At 39.8% G+C, this 14,888-nt stretch overlaps 1 protein-coding gene across 1 annotated transcript in view; it reads left to right on the top strand.

Moving 5' to 3' along the window:
- Positions 1 to 14,888, top strand: part of DNAH14 (dynein axonemal heavy chain 14) — a 311,036-nt gene that overhangs the window by 164,191 nt on the left and 131,957 nt on the right. The window contains 5 exon segments of the mRNA XM_055117878.1: positions 3,074 to 3,202; positions 5,708 to 5,845; positions 8,267 to 8,434; positions 9,670 to 9,840; positions 14,022 to 14,189. Of these exon segments, the coding sequence (XP_054973853.1) occupies positions 3,074 to 3,202; positions 5,708 to 5,845; positions 8,267 to 8,434; positions 9,670 to 9,840; positions 14,022 to 14,189 (774 nt within the window).

The raw sequence follows: 14,888 nt of genomic DNA, 5'->3' as shown, positions 1-14,888 counted from the left end.
AATCCCTCCCCGGGCTGCACGAGGTTGTAGTTCAGTTCGCAGTCAAAATGCATGGCTCCAAGAATCTGCTCTGGTGCCAAAATGGGTTAGGAGACCTCAGGATCACAGTCAGTAGGCGGGAGGCTCTGCTTCTCGTGCCGCGGCTCTTGGTTCATCTCTGGGCGGAAGGCGCGCCGGGAACACCTCCCCTCCCAGGATCACCTACAGGCTACGTCACTAAAGAAAGTCCTACCTCCTGGTGTAGGGGTCTTAGAGGGTGGCTCTCACCGCGTGGTTGCTGCCGCTGCCGCCATTTTCGCTCAGAAAAATGGGGTGGAGAGGGAAAAAAATCCCTCCCCGGGCTGCACGAGGTTGTAGTTCAGTTCGCAGTCAAAATGCATGGCTCCAAGAATCTGCTCTGGTGCCAAAATGGGTTAGGAGACCTCAGGATCACAGTCAGTAGGCGGGAGGCTCTGCTTCTCGTGCCGCGGCTCTTGGTTCATCTCTGGGCGGAAGGCGCGCCGGGAACACCTCCCCTCCCAGGATCACCTACAGGCTACGTCACTAAAGAAAGTCCTACCTCCTGGTGTAGGGGTCTTAGAGGGTGGCTCTCACCGCGTGGTTGCTGCCGCTGCCGCCATTTTCGCTCAGAAAAATGGGGTGGAGAGGGAAAAAAATCCCTCCCCGGGCTGCACGAGGTTGTAGTTCAGTTCGCAGTCAAAATGCATGGCTCCAAGAATCTGCTCTGGTGCCAAAATGGGTTAGGAGACCTCAGGATCACAGTCAGTAGGCGGGAGGCTCTGCTTCTCGTGCCGCGGCTCTTGGTTCATCTCTGGGCGGAAGGCGCGCCGGGAACACCTCCCCTCCCAGGATCACCTACAGGCTACGTCACTAAAGAAAGTCCTACCTCCTGGTGTAGGGGTCTTAGAGGGTGGCTCTCACCGCGTGGTTGCTGCCGCTGCCGCCATTTTCGCTCAGAAAAATGGGGTGGAGAGGGAAAAAAATCCCTCCCCGGGCTGCACGAGGTTGTAGTTCAGTTCGCAGTCAAAATGCATGGCTCCAAGAATCTGCTCTGGTGCCAAAATGGGTTAGGAGACCTCAGGATCACAGTCAGTAGGCGGGAGGCTCTGCTTCTCGTGCCGCGGCTCTTGGTTCATCTCTGGGCGGAAGGCGCGCCGGGAACACCTCCCCTCCCAGGATCACCTACAGGCTACGTCACTAAAGAAAGTCCTACCTCCTGGTGTAGGGGTCTTAGAGGGTGGCTCTCACCGCGTGGTTGCTGCCGCTGCCGCCATTTTCGCTCAGAAAAATGGGGTGGAGAGGGAAAAAAATCCCTCCCCGGGCTGCACGAGGTTGTAGTTCAGTTCGCAGTCAAAATGCATGGCTCCAAGAATCTGCTCTGGTGCCAAAATGGGTTAGGAGACCTCAGGATCACAGTCAGTAGGCGGGAGGCTCTGCTTCTCGTGCCGCGGCTCTTGGTTCATCTCTGGGCGGAAGGCGCGCCGGGAACACCTCCCCTCCCAGGATCACCTACAGGCTACGTCACTAAAGAAAGTCCTACCTCCTGGTGTAGGGGTCTTAGAGGGTGGCTCTCACCGCGTGGTTGCTGCCGCTGCCGCCATTTTCGCTCAGAAAAATGGGGTGGAGAGGGAAAAAAATCCCTCCCCGGGCTGCACGAGGTTGTAGTTCAGTTCGCAGTCAAAATGCATGGCTCCAAGAATCTGCTCTGGTGCCAAAATGGGTTAGGAGACCTCAGGATCACAGTCAGTAGGCGGGAGGCTCTGCTTCTCGTGCCGCGGCTCTTGGTTCAAGATGTACCAAAGTTTCTTTAACCAGTCATCTGTTCCAGGGCACTTGGGTTTTTTCCAGATTGACACAAGTTAATTTTAAAATCAGAAATGTGTCTGAATTTTCTGCTGGGTTTTTATGAAGGCAGCATAAGCAGTGAAAATTTTGGAGTTTAATTCCAGGTAGTGAACTTTATCATAAGCCAGGGTGCAACTAAAATAAATGCCTAAATAAAATATAGCAATATCTTGCCAATAATAAACACTCCATATACAAAAGTTTAAATATGCAAAAGTTAAATAATGAACACTCCATATGCAAATCATAGAGGGAAATATATGTATATGCCTCTGAGAGCCCGGCAAGCTACCAAGAGTATCCCAGCCGCACGGCAGAGCCAGGCAAGCTTCCCGTGGCGTATTCGATATGCCAAAAACAGTAACAGGTCTCCAATCATTGGGAAAGACGAGTAAGGAGAAGCTGCTAAAATCTCAGGGCTGGGACGAATGGAGACATTACTGGTGCCCACTCGAGTAAATCCATGAACAACAAGATGACAGTGATACAGTGATGCAAAAGTTAAATAATAACCATATTTCTTTATGTTGGCCAAGATTAGATACTTTATCCAACAACAAATGGATCTTTATTATGAAATGTAATGTTTTAGATCTAAAGAGAGTGATGAACAGAGCTTGTATTATTTTTAAAACATATAAACATCTAAAGTCATATTGAAACAGGCAGGTTGATAGGGGGCACTAACATTGATTGTCAGGAAGAAATACAATTAAGATAAATTCTAAAGAAAAGTTACTGTTCTTGGCCCAAAGGCAACTCAAATGTATAAAGGCTGGATTTCCTTTGGAGATGCAGGAACTGAGATCTGATAAAAAATTGATATCTTTGGGGTGGGGGTGGTGGGAGGGATGCTGGGACCGTTGGTGGTGGAAAATGGGCATTGGTGGAGGGATAACCCACTCGACCATTGTATGACTGAAAGACAAGCACAAAAGTTTGTAAGTCTGTAACTGTACCTCACTGTGATTCATGAATAAAAAATTTTTAAAAAGAGAAATTGATATGTTGCATGTTATTTTTTGGCCATACCCATGAGTGCTCAGAGCTTATTCCTGCCTCTGCACTCAGGGATCACTCTACTTTTTCTATCACTCCAGCCTGATGTATTGCTTTTTCGTAGCAAATCAGACATGCCATTACATATGCTTTTTTTCTTGTGCCATAATATTACCATTTAGTAACAGAAAGGCAGCACTAATATGTTTTAATTTTTGTTTTTCCTAAGCTTGTTATATTCATTGATGACCTGACTGTGCCAGAGCCAGATAGATATGGAGGACAGCCATCCCTGGAATTAATCAGACAATTGTTAGACTTGGCAGGAGTTTATGATACTGAAAATCTTGTATGGAAGGTACAGTATAAAGATGATTTAATTCACACTAAATATTGTTACTTAACAATAGATTATGTATTTGTAGCAGTGTTGGGTTACTTAAGCAAGAACTTTTGAATATCTAGTCAGACCGACAGGTAGAACAAAGTTGGGACTTGAGTATAACCATGCTAATTTTGTTGGTCTGTGCAAGAAGGAAAGAATGGAAGAGAGAGTCTCAGCTGAGTGCACTGCCTCCCTCTTGCCTGGCTTGCCAAATGTTGTCAGTGGTGTGTGTGGCGGGGAGGCCAGGACTGGTAAAAGTCTATGTGAATTATCATGTAGTATGAACACTGGAGTTATCACAACTAAAGCAACCATAAACCGCACCTGAGATCTATTTGATAGTCAAGTGATGAGAATTGATCCCTACCAACCAGACTTTTAGAGTTGGAGTTGTGATTCCCAGGTTAAAACAAGGTTAGGCTCTTCACAGGAAGAAAAGGAAAGGTCAGTCCCAAGCTCCGATAGTTTTTTTATTTGTTTAACTTCATTGTCTATTCTCACAAAAAAGGGATTTCAAGAGAAAAAATATCAGGGAAATAGAAAAGTTTTATTAAAGAATTGTTGTAATTGTGAAAGGTGACTGGTGGGTCCATGTACTCAAAGCAACCATATTGTCTGAGAAGCTCCAGGGGAGGGCTTTTACAGACACAGAGAACAGAGAATCATGGTTTGTAGGCAGGGTAGATTTCAGGTTAGTGGGTGCTGGAAAGATAAAAGACCCTTCTGGGCTGGTCTACTGAGGCACACTTCATCTCATCTGCAAATTTAAACAAAATTAAAAGTTGGGCTTTGGGGGAAGGACAGTTTTGAAGCAAAGACAGTTGTTCTTGTCTAATATTGGTCTTTGGCCCAGCTTCAGTTGTGAGAAGGAAATAAAAGAATCCAGTAGAGTGAGGATTCCCAGGGTGGAACATGCAGTCATTGCTTTGCAAAGCCGATTATAGAGCCCTTTCCAGAAAGGCATTGGCTTGGGGCTCTCTGTGTAGGGAACTGTCTATCACTAGAGTTTCCTCAAGACAAATGGATTTTGAATTCTGGAGGTTGTTCAGAGTTTTATCAGACCTCTATTTCTGTTGAATGGGTTGAGCTGGCACAACCAGTTTTGAGCCTAGCAAAAGGCAGAAACTCCCAAACATTTCCTGATCATTTTTGTAACTTCCTAAAATTCAGTGCCAACAGGTTACACTGTACTCACCAATGAGGTCTTTGCAGTTAAACACAAGGTCTTGTATTCATCGTATCACTTAAATCATTTCTATACTTTGAATAAAAGAAAGAGATTTAATTATTTCAGTTTCAAGGCCACTCCAAGGAGTCAGACAGTAAAACCTGAAAATCTGAACACTTCTTCATTTTAAAACTCAGACCATCATGTTTTCATAATTTTGATAAGCTGGCTATCTTCAATAGAGAAGAAACATATTTTAAGTAAGTTAGGGTGAGAAAATATATCTACATTTTGGCAAGATCCTGGTAGTACCAACATCTTGACTCATCAAAGACTGCATTTAAATTTTGGGTTGTGAGCAAAATGCAAATCTTGAGAAAGGAATTTGATATTCATTACCCATGTTAGGATATCAGACTTCGCAACCTAGTTGGTAATAAATGCTCTATTCACAAGAATAACTTCAACTGGAGGTTGGAATTATATAAGGATTTCAGAGGTTTTCCACACTCAAGGAGAAAAGTTTCTCCTTTTGAAAAAAGAAAAAAGCTTTGGAAAAAATTACCTTTGCCCAATAAATAAATTTTTTACGTAATTTTTGCTTTCAGTATGAGTAAATATTAGTAAAAATTGCAATCATATTAAGTCAAATAGTGTTTATTTCACTGCCTTTCAGCTTCATTATGTGTACTGTAACACTATAGCTTTGTCATCAAATTGTTCATTGATTTGCTCTAGCAGGCACCAGTAACATCTCCATTGTGATACTTGTTGGAAGGCATTGTTTTCCCAAATTTCAAACTACTATAAGGTGATAGTACTTAAAACAGCATGGTATGGGGTAAGGACAGACTCTCAGATCAACAGAACAAAATAGATAAATTTTTTTTATATTGATAAGCTATGGAATACCAGACTACAAAATCCAGATGTTGAAAGAGCCTATTTAACAAAATAGGCTTGTCCATTGGGAGATATTTAGTTCAGTCCTTGATTAATCTTGAAAGAAGAAAGCCTCTGGGAGGAAATAGTCTTTCTCAGAAGAGGGTTTTCTTAGACAGTTTTTAAAAAGGCTCTTAAAGGCTCCTTTCTGAGGACGTTTAGTCAGGCTTCTAGAAGTAATATGTCTTTAAATTGTATTTTAGAATGGTTGACTTCTGAAAAGAGGGCTTTTTTATTAGTATTATTTTTGTCTTTCAGTCAATAATATTTCATTTGCCTAAACTTTTAAAATATTGTGATTTATGGCCAAGAATAGATATATATTTCACTTTTTATCGAATATGTTACTCTTTTATTTCTTTCCATAGAATATTCAAGATTTCTGTCTAATTGCATCATGTGCGCCTCCATTTGGCAAGAGAACTATTAACCAACGTCTCCTTAAACATTTTTCTGTTTTCGTATTGCCTCATCCTTCACAAAATGCCTTACGTACTATTTTCCAGGTAATACAACAACACAATGAGTTCACCGTCTACTGCAAAAGTTTAATTCTGAAGCATAAAGGCAAATGCAAGCATTTAAAAAACATTGAATGAATAGTGTCTTCAGGAGTAGAATTTACTTCCCCTATACTTTCTGTCCCATTGCGATAATTTATCTTTAAATAGAAAAAAATCATAAGAATACGTGATACATGTGTAATGAATATTTAAATTATGTGATGTAAGACTTTATTCTCAAGTTCTTATGTTCTGGTTAAACAAGGATCTGCATTTACAATTAAGCTAAAATTTATTTGATCTTTGCATTTTCTTGTTTTTACCTTATTCTTTTTGGGACCTCCTAAGAGGTACTCAAGAGGCCTGGGGCCCCTCTGTCAGTCCTCAGCTAACCATACTGCTGATTCACTGCAAAGGCCTTCAGATAAAGTGCTGCTTGGGCCCTGCAGAAGCCAGGGATTCTATGGGCTACCCCAGCTGTGCTAAGTCACCTAGTGACTAAGGTGAGGGATGGGGGTCATGTACTTTGCCAGGCATCAAACCAGGGTCAACCACAATGCAAGGCCAGCACCTTAACCCTTGTACTCTCTCAAATTCTCTTCATTTTCTTCTATAATTAAAAATACTGAAAGAAAAATCTGAACTGTCTTATTAGACGAGTGTTTCAACTTGTTCAAATTTGACTAAATCTTAAGCAGAATTATTAATTCTTCAAAATTAATTATGTGCTTTCTTTAAAGCATCAAATTTTTTGAAAAAATTTTTGTTAGTGAATCAACGTGAGGTACAGTTACAAACTTATGAACTTTCATGTTTGCATTTCAGTCATACAGTGATCGATTACATCCCTCCACCAGTGCCCATTCTCCTCCACCAATGTTCCCAGAATCCCTCTCATCACCCCCACCCCAACCCCCACCACCCCACCCTGCTTCTGTTGCAGGGCATTCCCTTTTGTTCTCTCTCCTATTGGATGTTGTAGTTTGCAATAGAGGTATTGAGTGGCCATCATAAAACATCAAACTTTTAATTAATTTCTAAATATGAGTCCCTAGTTTTATTACTGACAGTGCTTCATATAGTCAGACATGTATGTACATGAGCAAGTCTAAACTAAGGCAATATTGGGGCCAGATCAACAGTACCGTGGGTAGGTAGGGTGTTCACCTTGCATGCAGCCAACCAGGTTTGTTCCCTGGAACCCCACTGAGCCTTGCAGGTATGATCCCTGAGTGCAGAGCCAGGAGTAAGCTCTGAGCTCTGCTGGGTGTGGCTCCAAACCAAAACAGCAACAACAACAAATGAACTGAAGTAATATTTCTATCACCTTATTATTCTTAGTAACATTTACTGGGCCGCAAGGAGGTGGAAGAATTTTCAGCACGGCTGGTATATACACAGGTGGGACATAGTTTCCAGAACACATAATTCATGCTTCTAGAAAAGCATTTCTCAATCAGGGACTCCATGTGCCTTTGTAGGCCCAAAGGATATTCCAAGGGAGCCACAGGTGAAAAATTGTGTCCATGGGACTCACATCACTTGTAGACCACAGAAATATGTAAACAGAGAAAACAGAGAAGTGACTGAGAAAGGAGAACAGTCAAAAAGCATGAAGCCATGCAATTGCTGATAAGTGGGTAGATCTGAGAAGTATGAGACAAAGAGTGATCTCACTTGTATGCAGGCTATAAAGGAACAGTAGGGGAATAACTAACCCCAAAAGGCAACAGAAACAAAGAACAAGAGAACTGGTCCTTAGTAGAAAGCTTGCCACAGAAAGGGGAACAAAATGCATTATAAAGGGAACACTAGGAGAATGGGCACTGATGGAGGGATGTAAACCAAATACAAACATGAAAGTTCATAAGTTTGTAACTGTACCTCACAGTAAATTTAAAAAAGAAAAGAAAGAAAGGGGGAAAAAGGAACACTAGGACAGTAGTGGAAGGAAAAAGGTTAAGAAAAGGAACACAAAGACAATGATAAGGAGAAGTGTTCACTCTGGACCAGAACTTGGCGCTGAAAGGAGGTAAAGTAAAGTGCATGATCCACCCTAACCATAACAGTACTATAATCCACAATGCCTAAAACCGGGTGGGGAAGGCTGAGGGAGGGGGAATTTTTGTAACTCGATTTAATAAATGATTCAATTTAAAATAAAAAATTTTAAACACCAAGAAAAAATCAAAGAAAAGATAAACAAATTTCTAGATCACTCACCAATGTAAGACCAGTTGGAATTTCTCCAGTGTACAACACTCAGTGTCTATACAAATCTGCCATGTGTTTGAATTATAATTTCTAAAACTTGTAATGAAATTACTCTTCCATTATAGTGCATACATATCCTTTTTAGTAGGGCTTAGGTAGAACAGTCTGTTTAAATTGTCTGGACACTAAACTATAAAGTTTCTTTTAAAGGTTCATTTGGGAATGTATTTCTCCACCAATAACTTTGTAGATGAAGTTCAGAGAAGTAAGGATAAAATAATTTCTTGTTCCCTTGCTATGTACTATCAAATATGTGAGAATATGTTACCAACTCCAACAAAATGTCACTACATATTTAATCTCCGAGATGTGTTTAAGGTATGTTTTTAAATCCATTCTCTATTTTTAATTTTTAAATTTAAGTTTAAGAAATATAATTTCACTAAACTCTCCTTCTCTTTTACACACACACACACACACACACACACACACACACACACACACACATGCCCCTACTTCTCTCCATTACTCTCTACACTGACACTGGCAGAATTAAATTATGAGAAATTTATAAAAAAAAGAGATCAAGTTGATTTATCATTATATTTATTAACTACTGATTCTAAGAATCACTTGAAAAGAATAGTTAAAACAATCCCATGAAGAGAATTTCATGAAGTTATTTGTTAATATTCAAATATTAAGATTTTCAAAGGAGAGAAGTCACAAAGTTATAACACAGGTTTTGATTTTGCTTTATTTCTGTAAGTTTATTGTGATCTCAGATAATAAAAGCCTATGTGCATTTCATAAATATGCTTAAGTTCTTGCAAATTTTGCTTTTACATCACAGAATGTTTGCCAACCATGCTAATTTAATCACAGACTTTGGTCAAATAATTTCCTGAAAAGAAATGTTTTTGAACACATAATATTTGATTTATTACCTTTTCATTTTGTGCTTTTGTTTAGGGGCCACTCTTGGTGATGCTCAAGGTTTATTCCTGACTTTGTGCTCAAGGAACCACATGGGATGCCAGGGATTGAACACGGGTTGGTCACATGCAAGACAAATGCCTTACCTGCTATACTATTGCTCCCATATTTATTAGCTTTTCTTGCTGTGAAATTTTAGCCCAATAATGTTTGCAATGGGCATTAAAAAATGCTTAAGTCAAAATAAGATTATTTGAACAGATCAATGTTAAGAAGCATCTCTAAGAGCCTGGAGATAGCTCAATGGGCTGAGCACATGTACTGTTTGTGGAGGCCAAATTCAACCCCTGACACTGAAAGGTCTCCCAAGCGCTGCAGGGAGTGACCCTGCTTCCAGCTTGGCAACATAAATTAGATTCTGATTTCCAATCTCAGCAAGACTTCCACTAGATGTGATTTGGGAACTCTCTCAAGGGGCTATGCCAATTTCCCATACATAGAATCAGCCCATCTCATCAAAATCTTATTCTTGTAGAAACTGACACTTCTTACCTTAGATTATTGCTTCTATTTTCATAGAAACATAAACTACAAAAAATTAAACTTTTGTGACATGTATTATACTGCTAATGTTCCCTACCCCAAAAACTAAATTGCTATTTTTAAATCCTTAATAGCTTCTCCTGGGATTACTACAAGCTGACAATACTGTTATAAACTCCAAAGAGATGGCTGCTCTATTCTTTGTTCATGAAGCCAGCCGAGTGTTTCTTGATCGACTGATAGAACATAGGGAAAAGTCTCAGTTCTATCAGTTTCTTTCAAAGGAACTAGAAAATTATTTTCAGGTAAACATTTTTCAAATGGTCTTAAATGATGTCTTGGGTAAAAACATAACTATAAAAGGTCCACAGAGAGGGGGCGGGTTGAGTTTTCCTCCCCACCCCAACAGGGCATGGCAGCCAAAAACCTCCAGAACCATCCGCCACCATGCTCAGGGCCCCTCTCCAAAGGCTTGGATGAGCCTCACCCAGGAGGGACTCTGCAGAAAAACCCAAGTAATGTAGGACACATGATTGAAATCTCCACACTAGCTTGGAGTGGGAATGGTGCTCCTCTCCCCATTTCCCAAGTTCACCAGTAGCTCGGCAACCACCCCCACAAACCACCTCTGGCACCATATAATCTCATCAATGGCCATAACCCAGAGACTTAGAAATAAAGCTCTCAGAAAAGAGAAACATAGGCCTCACCCATGAGCAAATCTGTTGTATTCCAAATTTTAGAATTCTTCTCATACTCTACACCACTAATATACCAAGCTTTGGGACGCACGATTTGGGATTTGGGGTGGAAACATTTGAAATATGGTGGTGGAAAGATGCAATGGTGATGGGATTGGTGTTCGAATATTAAATGTGATGAATTATTGTGAACAACTTTATAAAAACAAAATTTAGAAAAAAATATTTTAAGTCCTCAGAGAGTTTTATATTACTGAAAGATACTATATAACAATTCTGTTTTCATTTAAAAACTAAGTCGTAGAAGAGGGTCTTGGACACTTTGAGTCACTCATGGCTCTTAGGGAGGTAATAATCTCGATCAACAAACTATAAAAGTTATCATGACTAAAACCATGTTACCTACAATAAAATAATTTTAAATCTAAGGTCAGTATCACTGTCACTGTCATCCTGTTGCTCATCGATTTGCTCCAGTGGGCACCAGTAACGTCTCCATTGTGAGACTTGTTACTGTTTTTGACATATTGAATACGCCACGGGGAGCTTGCCAGGCTCTCTCATGGGGGTGAGATACTCTCAGTAACTTGCTGGGCTCTCCAAGGGGGGTGGAGGAACCGAACCTAGGTCGGCTGCGTGCAAGGCAAAGGCCTTACCCACTGTGCTATCACTCCAGCCCAAGGTCAGTATGGACTTGATATGTTAGAGATGATTAAGACTTGATGACTGGAGATAACTATGGAGGAAGGTCACACTGGTGGTAGGGCTGATATTGGGATATTGAATGACCAAAACAACTGTATTTTGAACAATTTTGTAAACCACGATGTCTAAAGTTATAAAAAAAAAATCATATGAAACAAAGTAGATTATATTAAAAAATCCAGTCCTGCTGTTTCTTATCTTAATGGCATTGTCATTCAAACCTCCATCTATAACAGGTCTGATGTCTATTTTTCTTAGCCTTGATATTTGTAGGTTTTTTGCCCAGGCTTACTCCTTGCCATGCTTCAAGATACAGCTCATACTTTCTGACTCTGTGGCCTTTGACTCTGACCAACACCACAGTCCCCAAGTTTAAGTATCCCTTCTTTGCATTCTCATAGGACTACAGTTTTTCCCAGTTAAAAATTATTATAATGTCATTTCTCTTCTCTCTTCTTTTTATCTCTATCACTCTTTAACTGACTTCAGGAGATTTTTCATTGAATTATTTTTATACCTACCTAAGTCCAAAGTATTTAGCATCCTCTCCTACTCTCTAGTTAGAGCTTGACAAATATATCTGGAATGAATAAAGTAATTAAAGAATGAATGAAGAAATAGAGATATTTTGTTTAAGTAATTCTTTATTTCTGTCATGAAAGTTAGAAAAACTTCCTCTCTTGAGAGTGAGGAGGTGATAATACAGTGGGTAGGGCATTTGCCTTGCATGCAGCTGACCAGGGTTCTATCCCTTGCATCCCATATGGCCCCCAACTACCACCAAGAGAAATCCCTGAATACAGAGCCAGGAGTTACCCCGGAGCATCCCTGGATGTGTCCCCAAAACAAACAAACCTCCCAATAAATACCACTATAATTCGGTTTCAAAATTTTGTTAGACCAAAGAATAGGCATAGAGTCAGAAGAAAATGAGCAGGTAAATACTTTTGCACGATTTTATTTTCCCAGAGCAGGAATCTACCCTATGTACAGCAAGAATAGCTATAATATCCCAAATTTTTTTAAAAAATGAATCAAACCTTCCATCAGGAAGCAAACTATTCTTCTGAGAACTTGAATTTGTACTCTTAATAGTTGGTTGGATGGTAGGCTTAAAAATATATGAGCGAGGCTAGAGAGAGAGTACAGCAGATAGGGTTCTTGCCTTGAACCCGGTTCAGGCCCCTGAAGGTCCCTATAGTGCCTGCCAGGAGTGATCCCTGAGCACAGAGCCAGTAGTAACCCCTGAGCACTGTTGGTGTAACCCAAAATCAAAATATATATGTATATACATAAATATATATATATTGCTTTTTAGGTCACACCCGGCTATACTCAGGGGTCACTCCTGGCTCTGCACTCAGGAATTACCCTTGGCAGTGCTCAGGGGACCATATGGGATGCTTGGAATCGAACCTGGGTTGGCCACGTGCAAGGCAAACGCCCTACCCGCTGTGCTATCACTCCAGCCCCTCAAAATATATTTTAAGTGATTCTAGTATAGTGTACCTAGTCACTGTTAAAAGAATGCTATCCATCATTGATCATTCTAATATAGCATCCTTGTGATGTTGATCTGTTATCTCCGTTTTTTACAAATGCCAAAAAGGTGGGGCAGAGTGAGGTTAAGAATTTTCCCCAGGTGGTGCATATGCTGCCCGAGCCCATGTGCTGCTTGTGCCCACGTGGCCAAGCACATGCAGTGCCTGAGCACATGTGTCACCTTCATCTCTCCTCTTTCAGAGATGTGTACTTTTATGCTTTCCTATCTAGTGCTGGGGTGTGTGTAGAGGCTCTCTCTACCCTTGGAGAAGCCCACATTCTCTCTTGGGTACATTACTCTGTCTCTCTTACTCTCTCCCACTTTCTCTTCCTCCTTCCCTTCAAAAATTCTCCAAATAAAATATGTTTTACAATTGAATGTAATCAAAGTAAAGAGAAAGTAAAGTGAAATTTATCAGCTACACAGGGGAGGTGGGGGGCTGGGGAGGGCGGGAGGGCGGAGGGGTGGAGGCGAGGTTTACTGTGGTTCTTGGTGGTGGAATATGTGCAGTGGTGAAGGGATGGGTGTTCGAGCATTGTATAACTGGGACTTAAGCCTGAAAGCTTTGTAACTTTCCACATGGTAATTCAGTAAAATAAATTTTGAAAATTAAAAAAATAATCTGTTTTACTTCAAAAAAAATTTTCCCAAGGTTAAACAGCTAGTAAAGTTATTCAAACACAGTACCTCTGACTCCACATATTTCCCTAAGTATAAAGTTATATTACCTCTAAATTTTCAGTCAGCCATTTGCTAAACGTCTTCCTAATACCTGACTTAAGCCTGGAAAATTGGGAAGACTATATAGAACTACTATTGATCCCATCTCCTTTCTACCTTTCAACTTATTAGGCATAATACAATCTCTGATAGTGCCACGACATACATTTCACATGCCACAGTGGTGGAACAAAGGAAGAAAGAGGAAAGTTTCTACCCAGCTTTAGAAAGCGGAGAAGAAATGGCTAGACTTCTTAAAGGCAGTACCCTTGATTTGGGAAAAATAGACAAGAGATTGACTAGGAAATTAGGAAATCAAGTTTGGAAGCTTGCAGACCTATGACAATAATTAATACTTGCATAAAGAAAAATTATTTTCTTTTATTCATGGATTCATTGTTAGTGAGTCTTCAGTTAATATTCACACAAAAAAAGTTCTTTACCTGACATCTAGGAAACCACAAAGAATCCTTAGAATTGGATTTAAATATATTTGCTTTATTTTATAACCATTATTTTTACTACATGCATTTGAAATTGTTATTCTAAAAATAGATCCACAGGTTACACTATTGACATCTTGTGGCAAGAGCTCTAATATGGATTTATTGCCTTAGTTTTGCTGTTCTTCCAAATTTTATTTTATGAACGTGCCATGATCTACAAAGTTCTTCATAGTTGGGTGCTGGACATACAATGTTCCATCACAATCCCGCCATAAGTTTCATCTCCACTATTGTTCACAGACTCTCTCTGCATTAATTTTGATAAGAAAAATTGTACAATTAACAGATATGATGAAATTATTATATCATAGATTCAGTGGACTAAAGAAAAACTGATGAATGACTCTACTATATTTGTGGATTTCTTGGATATAAATAAATCTCATAGAAAAAAGGTATATCAGAATACCAGTGATTATAATAAACTTGCCCAGGTACTCAATGAATTTCAAGGGAAGTTTTCTTCATTGTCTTTGGAGGTAAGGACATATCATATAAAATCTTATGAGTAATATATAGTATATGTGTATGCATATTAGAGTTTCCAGTATCATGCTCAGATTCGTGGGTGGTAACAGGGATCAAAATCATGGCCTGACACTTGAAAGACATGTGCTTTAGCCACTGAGTAATCTCTCAGTCCCTGGATTATTTTTTTTTACTTCTTCTAGCTTGTTTGTTAGAAACACAATAGATTTATTTATTCATCCATAAAAAATAGAATTACTTTAAATGCAAACATGAAAGTTAGTAAGTTTATAACTGTACCTCACAGTGATTCACTAATAAAAAATTTTTTTAATAAAAATAAATTAAAAAATTTTTAAATAGAATGACTTTATTGCCTGTCACTTTACTAAACCAGTTTATTGTTTCTAATATGTTTTTACTGGAGTCTTTAGAATTTTTCTCCATATATCATCATGTCATCTGCATATAATGATAGTTTTTACATCTTTCCAAATTTCTATTTCTTTTACTTTTTATTGTTCTGGCTAGAACTTCCAATATTGTATTTACTATTGTTACAAAGAGTAGATGTCTTTTATGGGACTGGAGTGATAGCATAGTGGGTAGGGTGTTTGCCTTGCACAAGGCCGACCCCGGTTCAATTCCCAGCATCCTGTATGGTCCCCCAAGCACCACCAGGAGTAACTCCTGAGTGCATGAGCCAGGAG

Source organism: Sorex araneus, chromosome 9 (genome assembly GCF_027595985.1).
Source record: "Sorex araneus isolate mSorAra2 chromosome 9, mSorAra2.pri, whole genome shotgun sequence".
Classification (NCBI taxonomy): domain Eukaryota; kingdom Metazoa; phylum Chordata; class Mammalia; order Eulipotyphla; family Soricidae; genus Sorex; species Sorex araneus.
Note: the sequence above shows the minus strand (reverse complement) of the source record. Positions and strands in the feature narration are given on the sequence as shown.